Source organism: Nematolebias whitei, chromosome 2 (genome assembly GCF_014905685.2).
Source record: "Nematolebias whitei isolate Nwh7 chromosome 2, NemWhi1, whole genome shotgun sequence".
NCBI lineage: Eukaryota > Metazoa > Chordata > Actinopteri > Cyprinodontiformes > Rivulidae > Nematolebias > Nematolebias whitei.
Genome location: NC_056499.1, coordinates 2,368,723 through 2,381,432, shown reverse-complemented (window position 1 = coordinate 2,381,432; position 12,710 = coordinate 2,368,723). Strand labels below are relative to the sequence as shown.

Here is a 12,710-nt window from a genome sequence, read left to right as displayed (position 1 = left end):
TATATATATACACTACTTTGTAAAATAAATGACTACTTGTACTACTGTTCCTACTATGCGTTTTTTCACTAACCGCGGGGCTTCAGGGTACGGACCCCCATGATAAACGAGGGACTACTGTGTTGAATATTGGTAAGAACTTGTTGCTGTTGTCCATTGTTGTCATCACTCTTTGTTGAAATCAGGTCTCTCTTGTAAATGAGTCCTCGAGGCTCAATGGGATTTACCTGTAGAAATAAAGGTTGAATGAAAAAAGACTCAAAGACTGAACAAAAAGTCCACCAAAAACAATAATTTAGATATTGGAGATCTTTGTGTGAGTTTGCTCACTGTGGCGTCCCCTAACCATACCATACCACTTTATTTATAAAGCACTTAAAACAGCGACAAGACCAACTAAAGTGCTGTACAGACAGAACAACAGGTAACACACAAAGCAAAATACAAAATGAGGTCAATTAAAAATATGGAAATAAAAACGATGCAGATAATGACGACAAACCAGTGTGGAGCATACAGGATCAAAACACAGATCATCTGGTGTTGAAAGCTGCTGAATAGTAGTGAGTTTTTAAACGGGACTTGAAAACCGAGAGGGAGGGGGTCTGTCTGACAAGCAGAGGTAACTCGTTCCAAAGTCTTGGTCCTGCTACAGAGAAGGCCCTGTCACCTCTGCGCTTAAGACGAGTTCCTGGAACTGTGAGGAGCAACTGGTCCGCTGACCTCAGGGAACGTGGTGGGACATACGGTTGTAGCAAATCAGAGAGATGGGGGGGACACTGTTCAGTGATTTGTAGACATACAGGAGTATTTTGAACTGGATTTGAAGGTGAACTGGTAACCAGTGCAGTGAGGCCAAAACTGGTGTAATGTGCTCTCTTTTGCCTGTACTGGTTAAAAATGGGGCTGCTGCATTCTGGACCAGTTGTAGTTGTGCAATGGAGGTCTGACTGATACCAAACAGGAGTGAATTGCAGTAATCAAGCCTAGATGTAATGAATGCATGTATTACTGTCTCCAGGTTCTTTTTGGACAATATGCGCTTCAGTTTAGACAGCCGCCTCAGTTGGAAGAAACGTGATTTAACAATCAGGTTTACATGATTGTTAAGTTTCAGGGAAGGGTCCATTATCACGCCCAGATTAGTGACTCTTTGTTTTTCTGACAGGGTTAGAGCGGAGAGGTCGATGCAGTGGTTTGTGATCGTGTCGTTTGGAGGGAACAACATGACTTCAGACTTCTTTTCATTGAAACTTAAGAAGTTTAAAGCCATCCAGTCCCTGATGTCAGCCAGGTAGTCGAGCAGAGGTTGAATAGAGCATGAACCATTGTGTCTTAGGGGGAAGTAAATTTGACATTCGTCGGTTGCAGTAAGTGGTTTTGGTACAGACCAGTAAGTGTTAGGGAGCAGCCAAAAGTGGGAAAAAAAGAGTTTGAAGATGACATCATGAAGAGTCTAATAGATTCATCCTGGTTCCCTTTACTTGAATACATATATAAAAAATATACTTATTATTTGGTGTTAAAAATAAATAATGTTCTAATAAGTATGAACACTGACAAAACATTTGGGCAAAATATTTTCCTATTTTATCCACAAACTAAAAATTGCAGTGATGTTCAAAATATTATATTATTTTCTAATGTTTCTTATTAATGTTATTGAGGTGTTTCAATTATTTAATTATCCTGTAAAAGAAAACAGACAAATTAAATATTCAACATAACTGACGTAATTTAAATGCATGATTTTCCATAAAAGGGAAAACTATTTCATTTTAATATTTTTTTTAATTTTTTTGGTGTGTTTCTTCTATTGTGATAAAATGTAGAGTTTCTGTCAGCACTTACTACACAGAACAGCTACAAATGTGACAACATTTTAGTCATAACTTGAAGGTGATTTAAAAATAAACATCATAAATCATATACCTTGTTGTGTGCACATGTCGGCACGAGGAGAAGCTGTGAAATCTCAACGTGGCAGTCATGCAAAATGTTAAATTACTGAATATAAATTCATACGCTGCTGACTTATTAATAATTACATTTAGCATGATGAGATTTTTTGTTTGTTTGTTTTTGAGCAAGACGCAGCAGAAGATCTGACTGATTCTGAAAATTCTTCACAGAATTTTGGTTTTGTAGAGCATAGGATGGAAGTTTAACATTCCAACATGGCAAACAACACCATGCAGCTTATTAATGTACCTCATGTTTGCACAACTGACTTGAGCACCATGATGAATACTGATTAGTACTTTGTTTAGTTTTTCTGTTCTTCTTCTAAAGGAGGGCACACAGAGTTGTAGCTACATGAGCTTCTCCCCTAAATTTGACGTTCTCGCTGCTGTGCAGCTAAGGAGGAGGTTTAAAGGGCAGGACAACTGAATTTTAATGAGCAGTATGGGACAGCCAAATCAATATCCAGCAGAGCAATAAAAGGATGCTTTCCATCTTGCTAAATTGCATTTCCTTCCACTTTTGTTCCTCTGTCCTTTGATTGCACACAAAATGAAGAATCTTTGCCAATGTTGCAAATGTTACAGTTTGTTAAATATACCTCAGAATGCAGATTTGTTGGTATTGGTTGCCGGGAGTATTTCCAGGAGGCACATATCTGGTTGGTCAGTGCTGTGCTCTCAAAATTCTCGGGATGTAAGCCCACGTTGCCCCAAGAAAGGCTGCAACAGCATCAGTTTATCAGAGTCAGAGTCAGAGTTTCTTTATTGTCATTCGCACCTCATGTGGTACATGTGGTGGAGCGAAATTATGTACGCAGGGTCGCAGGCTCTGCATTCAGCCAAGGTTTTATCTGTTGTAAAGTAGTAACTAAAATACAATAAATTATAATATCTGCACGGAACAAACAACACTAATTACTGAAACAACAACAATAATAATACATTTTATTTGTATAGCACTTTTCTAAATACTCAGACACTTTACATGAGTTAAAAAATATATAAAATCAACAATGCATCACAACACATAAAAACACAGTAAAACATTTTAAAAGAGCAAATTAAAACATTAAAATCAAATTTAAACAGGTACGTTTTGAGTTCTTTCTTAAAAGTGGAGAGATCGAAGCAGGCACGAAGCTGTTGGGGCAGCGATGGAGAAGGCTCTGTCTCCCCAGGATCAGAGCTTGGTCCTACAGGGGAGAGACAGAAGGTTGGCATCGGAGGAGCGGAGGGAACGAGAAGGAGTGTAGTGATGGAGTAGGTGGTCAGGTATGGAGGACTTTGAATGTGATGAGGACGATCTTGAAATGGATGCGTTGAGTGACAAGAAGCAAATGGAGTTTCTGCAGGACAGGAGTGATATGTTCACGGAGCGGGTGTGGGTGAGAAGGCGGGCAGCAGAGTTTATTGCAGTTTGTTGAGAGGTTTGGATGGTGAACCGTACAAAAAGCTATTGCAGAAGTCAATTCTGGATGTGACAAAGGCATGGATTAGGATTTCAGCAGTGGAGAAAGTGAGTGATGGCGGAGTCGTGCTATGTTTTTGAGATGGAAGAATGCAGTTCGAGTTATCTGTTTGACGTGTGATTCGAATGAAAGAGTGGAGTCGAGAAGAATACCAAGATTATGAATGAGCGGTGATGGAGTGAGAGTGATGTTGTCAAAGTTGAGGCAGATATTTTGAATGGACTTGGTAACACTGTTTGGACCAATGACGAGTATGTCAGTTTTGTCAGTATTTAATTTGAGAAAATTGTGCTTCATCCAGATTTTGATGTCAGTTAAGCAATGGGTGAGGGTGGACTGGATGTTGTAGCTATGGATGTAGTAGAAATGTAAATCTGTATGTCATCAGCATAGCAGCGAAAATGGAGGCCATGACGACAGATGATATTACCAAAGAGGAGGATGTAAAGGATGAAAAGGAGAGGACTAAGCACTGACCCTTGGAGAACACCTTGAGATAGAGGAGTTATGGAGGAGGAGCAACAGTTGATGTGAATAAACTGTTGCTGGTCTATGAGGAAGGACTGAAACCAGGACCGAGCGGAGCCAGTGATGTTCAGGTTGGACTTAAGATGAGACAGGAGGATGGAATGACTGACGGTGTCAGACGCTGCAGTGAGGTCGAGGAGGATGAGGGGACTGAGCTGGCCAGAATCAGAGGAAAGGAACAGATCGTTGGTAACTTTGAGAAGAGCTGTTTCAGTGCAGTGTTTTGGACGAAAACTGGATTGGAATGGTTCAAACAAGATATTGGATTTGAGGTGGACTGTCTGAAGTTGATCAGCTATGACTCACTCTAAAAAATTAGACAGAAAGGGAAGATTGGACATAGGCCGTAAATTTATGAAGTTTTCAGGGTCATGGCCAGGTTTTTTTTAAGTATTGGGGTGATGGCTGCCAACTTGAGAGACTGTGGAACAGGTCCAGAAGTAAGTGAGGAGATGATGATTCTTGTGATCAGAAAAGAGACAATGGGGAGACAACTTTTAACGAAAGGAGAGGGAATGGGATCCAAGGAGCAGGTGGTAGTTTTAATACCAGACACAAGTTTAGTCAGTTGAGCAGAGGAGGTTGGAGTGAAGTGTGAGAGCTGCTGAAAGGAGCTGGAGGGAGGAGAATTTGGAGGAGCTGTGCGAGCAGAGACGAGATCAAGGGAACTATAAATGTTGTCGATTTTGGTCTGAAAGAAAGACTGAAAACTGTTGCATTTGGTGACGTTAAAGGATGAGGAAATGTTGTTATTGGGCTTCACTGCTTTTTTAAATACCATTTTATTTTCACTCGTTTAAAAATATTCTCAATTTGTACGCATCCTTTCTGATCGTCTATTGTTATTCACTGTTGTCATCACTTTTTGTTAAAATCAGGTCTCTCTTGTAAATGAGTGCCCGAGGCTCAATGGGATTAACCTGTAGAAATAAAGTTTGAATGAATGGGGCTTAAAAAATGTGTTGATAGTTGAGAAAAGAGATTTGGGGTTGACGGAGCCAGAGTGGATGAGATTGGAGTAGCAATTTGACCGGGCAGAGTTCAGTGCATCCTTGTATAATGTGTGTACATTTAGACAGTTAGATCAGATACAGTCTCAAGTTGATGCTTATGGGATTTCATTTTATGGCGCTCAGACGTGTACCAGAGGGCAGTGTGGGTGAAGGAGACAATTTAGGTTTTAATAAGGTCTAGCTCATCAAGACAAGAGCAGAGAGTGCTGTTGTAATAGGTGACCAGTTCTGAGGGAGGGCCAGTCAGTGGGGGAGGGGAGATTGCCAGTTTGGTGGTGACAAGAGCGGAAAGGGCAGAAGAGTTGATGCATTTGAGATTGCAGAAAATTATTTCACGTTTTGTTTTGGGTACAGGGAGGATGTTTATGTCAAATGTGATGGCAGGGTGGTCTGATATATGTAAGTTATGGCCAGAGAGGTTATGGATTGTGAGACCAGTGGAGCAGACCAAATCCAGAATATGACCTTGAGCGTGCGTGGGGAAGTTGACTTGCTGAGTGATGTTGAAACAGTTGAGAAGATCCAGGAGTTCAGTTGCAGGTTTGGAGTCGTTATCGTCATCATGCACATTAAAGCCACCAAGCAGAAGGATGGATGATGAGATGGTGTTTATCTGAGTCAGAAAATCATTGAGTTCTGAGAGAAAGGAAAGTTTAGGAGGGCGTTAGATTACAGCAGTGACCAAGGGAGAAGAACCAGACAGTTTGAAAGCAATGATTGAAAATTAGGGAGAGTTATTGGAGTTATTCTGATATCCTTTTTATAAATCACTGCTCTAACACCACCCCGCTCTGATTTCAATGTAGGTAAATCCAGGAGGTGTGGTCTGATTTAAGGAAAAGTAGTCCAAGGGTTTGTGCCAGGTTTCAGTCAGACAGAGAAAATCCAGTTTATTGTCAGTGATTCATTTAGAATGAGGCCCTTGTTAGTTAGAGAGCGGGTGTTGAGGAGAGACACTTTCAGATGACGTGAGTTCATTGTGTGACGTAAGCAATGAGAAAGAGGTCGAAGACTGATCGCTTCACATGTGGTGATAGGTAAACATACGACAGAGCCACGATGTGAAGGATGGCAGCTGCCGAGTTCACGGGGAGTTCAGGGAGAGCAACGCAGCGGCATGCTCTGTGGGGCTTGTGCCAGCACAGGGCCCAGCTCTCGAGTTGAAAACGTACCAAGAGGAGGCCGATGAGTAAAACCAGATAGCAAGGAGCTCGTAAAAATTCACAAGATGAAGGTCATAGCCAAACGAGGAGTCCGCCGGAAGGCTGAAAGTCCAGTCAAAGGTGGTGTAACCGCCTCACGGATAGCGCCCCGGCAGATGGCCGTCCTCCAAAAGTTTCCAGCTCTGCACCAAAGTTTCAGTTTTCAATATTTCTTTGTTTCAAATCTCTGTGTGAAGAGCTGATTTTTACACATCCATCCTTCTGAGCCTGGGCCTTCCATACAGCCCCAGGGTGACAGGTGGAGCAGATGTGTTGGCAGCAGTGTTTGTTCACTATAATGTTAGGGAGAAATGTGTTTAGCATGTTAAAGTGGAAAGAAAGAACACACCATACGAAAGAGAAATATTTGGTTTGTGTTTTGTGTCTTAGATATTTTCACACATCCTATTTAAAGTTAACGTACACGCTCAATGTCTCAGTTTTCTCCAATGCAAACATCTGCTGCACACAGAAACAAACATGTGAAGGTATTTTCTGAAATTCTGCTCTCTTTAAGTCTGTTCTAATTCTTGTTTTCCTACACCTGCTCTCCTGTGTTGACCCGACAGGTGAGCAATGGTCCCGAACAACCCAGAAAACAGCAGCGGTCCGACCTCAACGTTCCCATGGAAAACAACAATGTACCAGAGGTAAGATGCTGTTAAAACATTTCCCTCTGAGTTCTGCGTCTTTTGTGAGACTGTTTGTTTTTTTAAGTAAATATATTGTGTGGCGTTTGCATGTTCTTCTCGTGCTTGCGTGTGTTTTCTCCAGGTACTCCGGTTTCATCCCACAGACCAAAAACATGCATGTTAGGCTGCCTTCAAGCCCAGGCCTCCCTTGAAAAAGAGATCTGTGATCTCAGTGGGATTTGCCTGTTTAAATAAAAGTTACTAAAATAATAAAATGCATTTGTTGGTACCCTTCTGCAATAATAAAAATGCAGCTGATGTGACTGGAGCTGAAAAGCTTCAGTTTTGTCGCATCAATCACAGAAACAAAGTGAGGTATCTATGAGGAACAGCACAAGCTGTTCTAGCTGTTTTTTTGGTTTTGTTACCTTTTTCCTTTTAGCCATCCTATTTGTTAAAAAAACAAACAAAAAAATAAAAACTGTAGTATGAGTTTTTATAACTGCTTATTGTTGTTGCTGTTGTCCATTGTTGTCATCTTTCTTTGTTGAAATCAGGTCTCTCTTGTAAATGAGTCCTCGAGGCTCAATGGGATTTACCTGTATAAATAAAGGTTGATTGATATATTTCATTCTGTCTTCCAGCCAACAAAGAAAATGGCATCATTCCCCAGCTTTGTTGACGGTAAGTTAATCTGTCTATCCATCTGTTTGATGTTGAAACCACAGTATTTAAATCCTCTGGAACAACTCCATATAATGTTGGTCTTCAGTGCATCCCTGATAGGCCAAAGAAATCTCTTCCTGTGCTATTTTTCTTCTTGGCAGGTTTAATGAGATGTGAAAGCCTTAGCTGTCAGATTGCTTCATCAGATCATGAGGGTGTATTGTCCTCTGAAGTGGGAGTCCTAGAGTCTAAATCTTCATACCACGAATGCAGATTAATCTCATATCCCACTGGCAATACACCACAATAATCAAACAGCCTGTGGCCATTTCTCTGCTCAGATTCCTCCAGCCTGTTATCATCTTACCTCTGGAGCAGGAGCGTTTGAGTCTTCATCACATGACAGACCGACTGCAGTGACTGAAGTGCCTTTTTCATTTCTTCATCTTCTGGCCTACCTTATGTCTTTCAGTCCCGGGGCCTTGTGAGCCAGAAGACCTGATTGACGGCATCATCTTTGCTGCCAACTATCTGGGATCCACCCAGCTGCTGTCTGAGAGGAATCCCTCCAAGAACATCCGCATGATGCAGGCACAGGAGGCTGTCAGCAGGGTCAAGGTACTACACACGCCCATGGGAGGTTCGCTGATCAAAAAAGGAGAGAACACAATTACAGTTTGTGTCATACTTTTTTAACCTGAAGATATATTCTGATCAAAGCCAGAAACGTGTTTTATGCTTCCCAGTGACACCCCCTACAACCCTCAAACCCTTACAACCCTACAACACTTACAACACTCCAACCCTGCAACCCTACAACCCTACAACTCTACAACCCTTACAATCGTACAACCCTACAACCCTTACAATACTTACAACATTACAACCCTTACAACCCTACAACCCTACAACCCTTACAACCCTACAACCCTTCAACCCTACAACCCTACAACCCTTACAACCCTACAACCCTTACAACCCTACAACCCTCCATCCCTTACAACCCTTACAACCCTACAACCCTTACAACCCTACAACCCTTACAACCCTACAGCTTACAACCCTTTTTCTGAACCACTTTGGCCTTGGTTGTCCTCAGGCTGTTTCTGTGAGTAGCAAGTTGGCCATCTGGCCTAAAACATTTGATTATTGTACATGATGGTTGATTGTGTTGGATGGGTGTGCTCTGCACATGTTTAAAGTCTACTTCTGAGAGTCCAACAGGTGGTTGTCTTGAAACACAGCAGTGAAGGCTACTTATGGGACACATCTGGTTAGCAGGCTGCAGACTGATGAAGCCCTCTGGATGGGGGACAAAACGTTGAACTGGTCCAGATGACATGATTTAACTTTTTCTGTTGTTGGAGAAGTAGTTTGCACATGACAGTCACACAAACATCATGTCGTTCAAACAAGTACCTGAAAACATTCTGTGTTCCTGAGTGATGAACTCTGTTGATATTAGATATCTTATTTTTTAAATGAATCCATTCAATGCTAAAACTACGGTGGCCCTAAGGTGTAAATGAACCACATTTGAAAAAACAGAATTACATTTGAAAAAACAGAATTACATTAAGCCAAAGCAGACTTTTTTTTATTTTTTTTACTTTATTAACAGCATAAAACCAAACAACAGAACAATATACAGTACATCCTGATGCATGCTCAATAATCCAGGTAGAAAAATCAAAAATGTTAAGTCAGGTCCTCTGGAGGCCTCTGTGTTCAACTGTCCCCCTCTTACAATGCTGTTATTGCTAGTATCACTCAGCCTCCGTTTTTTCAAATGTTGTTCATTAGGGCCACCTTAGGGCCACCATATAAAACACTTTAAAACAGATTTTCTTTATCTGAATGCAAGCTAGGTTATGAAACAATCATGATGTTCAGGTGTGTTGTCATTCTTTTTGTTGCACTGACACTACGCACATGTATCAAAACAAAAAAGCCTGACTGAAGTTTAGCTTCAGTGTCTTTTCATTGAATGTCTTTGGCTTTACTTTGACATTTCAAAACACTGAATGAACTCTGTTTTGCCATTCGTTGCTCCATTAAGACAGAAGTTAATGTAAATTCACATCCATAATAATAATAACAATAATAATAATAATAAGTTATGTATTGTCATCATTTTATGTTCCCATACAATGGCAAAATTGGCTCTCTGCATTTGGCCCATCCACCCCTGGGTGGGGATGGGGTGTGCTGCTCAGAGACACCACGAGATGTGCAGTGACTGGTGATCGAACCTGGGACTTTTGGGTCCCAGGTCGGCTGCCCTGCCTCTACCCCATCTCGACCCCCATTTATTGCTTCTATAATGTTTACATGGACAAATTTGTTGTTCCAGTCACTTGAGGTGATCGGTGTTGTAGAGCAGCTAGAAGATGTGTGAAACTGGGCTGCAATGTATCCTGATATTTCCCCTGGTGATAATTCTACTGTTCAGTAAAATGCTTGTGATGATGATGATGTTTCAAAATATATCCACCTTATTCCTAGCCCCCATGGTGCCTTGCGTGAATTAGGGCACGACTTCCGGTGTGGACCAGAACTGGCGTTTGTTTCTGTGGAACAGTACAAGCTAACATGGTTTCTCCGAGCATTGTGGATTTAATGTAAACATGTCGGAACACCACCTGTCAGAGCTCCAACAGCACAATACACAGTCCCTCACTGCACTGCCGTTCACTTTTTGTGGCTTCACTGTATCGCAGGATTTTTAAAACCAGTTTTTTTGTTTTGTCTGTACATTCACCTCATCATCATCTTCCTCACGGTCGCCAAAATGTTTAAGAGCAGATGAAGTGTTTATAAGAGTGTGAGAAGGGTTTATAAAACCTTGAATATATATACAGGGTTCCCCTACCATTATACAAGCAGGGTGCTCCGCCCACCAAACCAAACTGCGTGTCAAATAGACCCCCCCCACACACACACACACACACACACACACACACACATCGGCACTGACGTAGTGCTAAGCGAGCTGCACACAATAGAGGCGTGCTAGCTAAAAAGCTAAAGGCATGAGCCCTCACGCTGAACCAAGGCCCCCACCCCTGCTCAAAAACTGTCTGTACATTGAGTCAGAGTCAGAGTCAGAGTTTCTTTATTGTCATTCGCACCTCATGTGGTACATGTGGTGGAGCGAAATTATGTTCACAGGGTCCCAGTTACATCCAACAATAAAATGTATAAGAAAAACAGTAATAACATCTAAGATATGAACTAAGAAAAACATAAACTAAATATACACTAAGCACTCATAACATAAAACATTGAACATCAGCACAAACATGAACATGAGTCTGTGAGCAGATGTGCACGCATGAACACATTGAATGGCCTCTCCTGCGGTGGTCTACTTTTAGAAAGTGATGGTCTGTAACAAAGACCAGCTTTTGAGATGATTTGTCCTTCATCCAAAAGACTTCCTCAATCTGAGAAGCCACCAAACAAATTCCCACAAACAGCCCTTGCCATAGTGGGAAAAAACAGTTTGCTGGTGCTAAGATGACCCCTGGGGCCCGTGCTCTCCCCCGTCAACTCTTCTTTGGCATGAATGTCTCAGAGGAGTTGATGGGGGAGAGGGTGGACCCTGGAGAGGGCAAGCCCTGAAGGCCATCTTAACACCATCCATCCATCCATCCATCCATTATCTTTACCCACTTCTTCCTTTTTGGGTCACGGGTGCCACTGGCGCCCATGTCCAGCCATCACTGTGCGAGAAGCGGGTGATGCCCTGGACAGGTCTCCAGTCCATCACAGGGACACAAAGAGACAAACGAGACAACCAACCATTCACTCTCTCTCTCACCTAGAGACAATTCAGAGTCACCAGTCAGCCTAACATGCATGTTTTTGGTCTGTGGGAGGAAACTGGAGTACCTGGAGAAAACCCACGCAGCACGGAGAGAACATGCAAACTCCACCCAGAAAGACCCCTGATCCGGGATTTGAACCAGGGACCTGCTCGCTGAGAGGCAGCAGCTCTACCACTATGACATATGCTGTTTGTGGGAATCAGTTTGTTTGGTGGCTTCTCAGATTGAGGAAGTCCTTTGGATGAAGGACAAAATGTCTCAGCACAAAAAAAAACCCATCCCTATGACCTAACTGAACATTGTTAAATTTTATACCTGGATCATTGAGCATGAACTTTGTTTTGAACAATCAGTAAAAGTTCTCTCTCTAAGGAAGCATCAGATTGTGTTGAATCTTCTCTTCATCACAGTCTCCCATCCTGGACAAGCACAAAGGAGACAGTAGAACGGAAAACACCATTTTTACAGGAAGAAACCTCCAGCAGAACCAGGCCCAGGACGAGCGGCCATCTGCTTCGACAGGCTGGGTTGAGAGGGAGAGAAACTGACAAACACAGAATGACAGGTCCAGGTGTAGTTTCTATAGGAGGACAGATAAAAACATGTTAAGACAGAAATAATTACAAACAGGTAGAATAGAGCAAGTAAAGACAGCAGCAGAGAGAGGACATGTCGTCAGTTTGTCTTCCAGTAGTCTGAGCCTATAGCAACAGAACCAACCCTAACTATAGGATTTATCAAAAAGGAAAGTCTTAAACTGGATAATGTGTCAGCCTCACGGACAGAAACTGGAAGTTGGTTCCACAAGAGAGGAGCCTGAGAACTGAAAGATCTTCCTCCCATTCTGCTGCTGGAAACTCTAGGAACCACAAGTAAACCTGCAGTCTGAGAGTGAAGTGCTCTGTTAGTAAAATATGGAACAATAAACGGGCAGCACGGTGGCACAACTGGTAGAGCTGCTGTCTCTCAGCAAGCAGGTCCCTGGTTCAAATTCCGGTCCGGGGGCCTTTCTGGTTGGAGTTTGCATGTTCTCTCCGTGCGTGCGTGGGTTTTCTCCGGGTGCTCCGGTTTCCTCCGACAGACCAAAAACATGCATGTTAGATGGACTGGTAACTTTAAATTGTTCCGAGGTGAGAGAGAGAGTGAATGGTTGTTTGTCTCGTTTGTCTCCATGTGTCCCTGTGATGGACTTGCGACCCGTCCAGGGTGTCCCCCACCCCTCGTACAGTGACTGCTGGACATGGGCACCAGCGACCCCCGTGACCCAAAATGGAAGAAGCGGGTAAAGATAATGGATGGATGGATGGATGGTTGGATGGATGGATGGATGGATGGATGGATGGATGGATGATGGATGGATGGATGGATGGATGGATGGATGGATGGATGGATGGATGAATGAATGA

At 42.5% G+C, this 12,710-nt stretch overlaps 1 protein-coding gene across 1 annotated transcript in view; it reads left to right on the top strand.

The window, feature by feature from the left end:
- apba2b (amyloid beta (A4) precursor protein-binding, family A, member 2b) overlaps nt 1-12,710 on the top strand; it is an 88,407-nt gene that overhangs the window by 56,448 nt on the left and 19,249 nt on the right. The window contains exons 5-7 of the mRNA XM_037689442.1: nt 6,746-6,826; nt 7,453-7,492; nt 7,947-8,092. Coding sequence (XP_037545370.1) covers nt 6,746-6,826; nt 7,453-7,492; nt 7,947-8,092 — 267 coding nt within the window. The remainder of the gene's footprint in view (nt 1-6,745; nt 6,827-7,452; nt 7,493-7,946; nt 8,093-12,710) is intronic.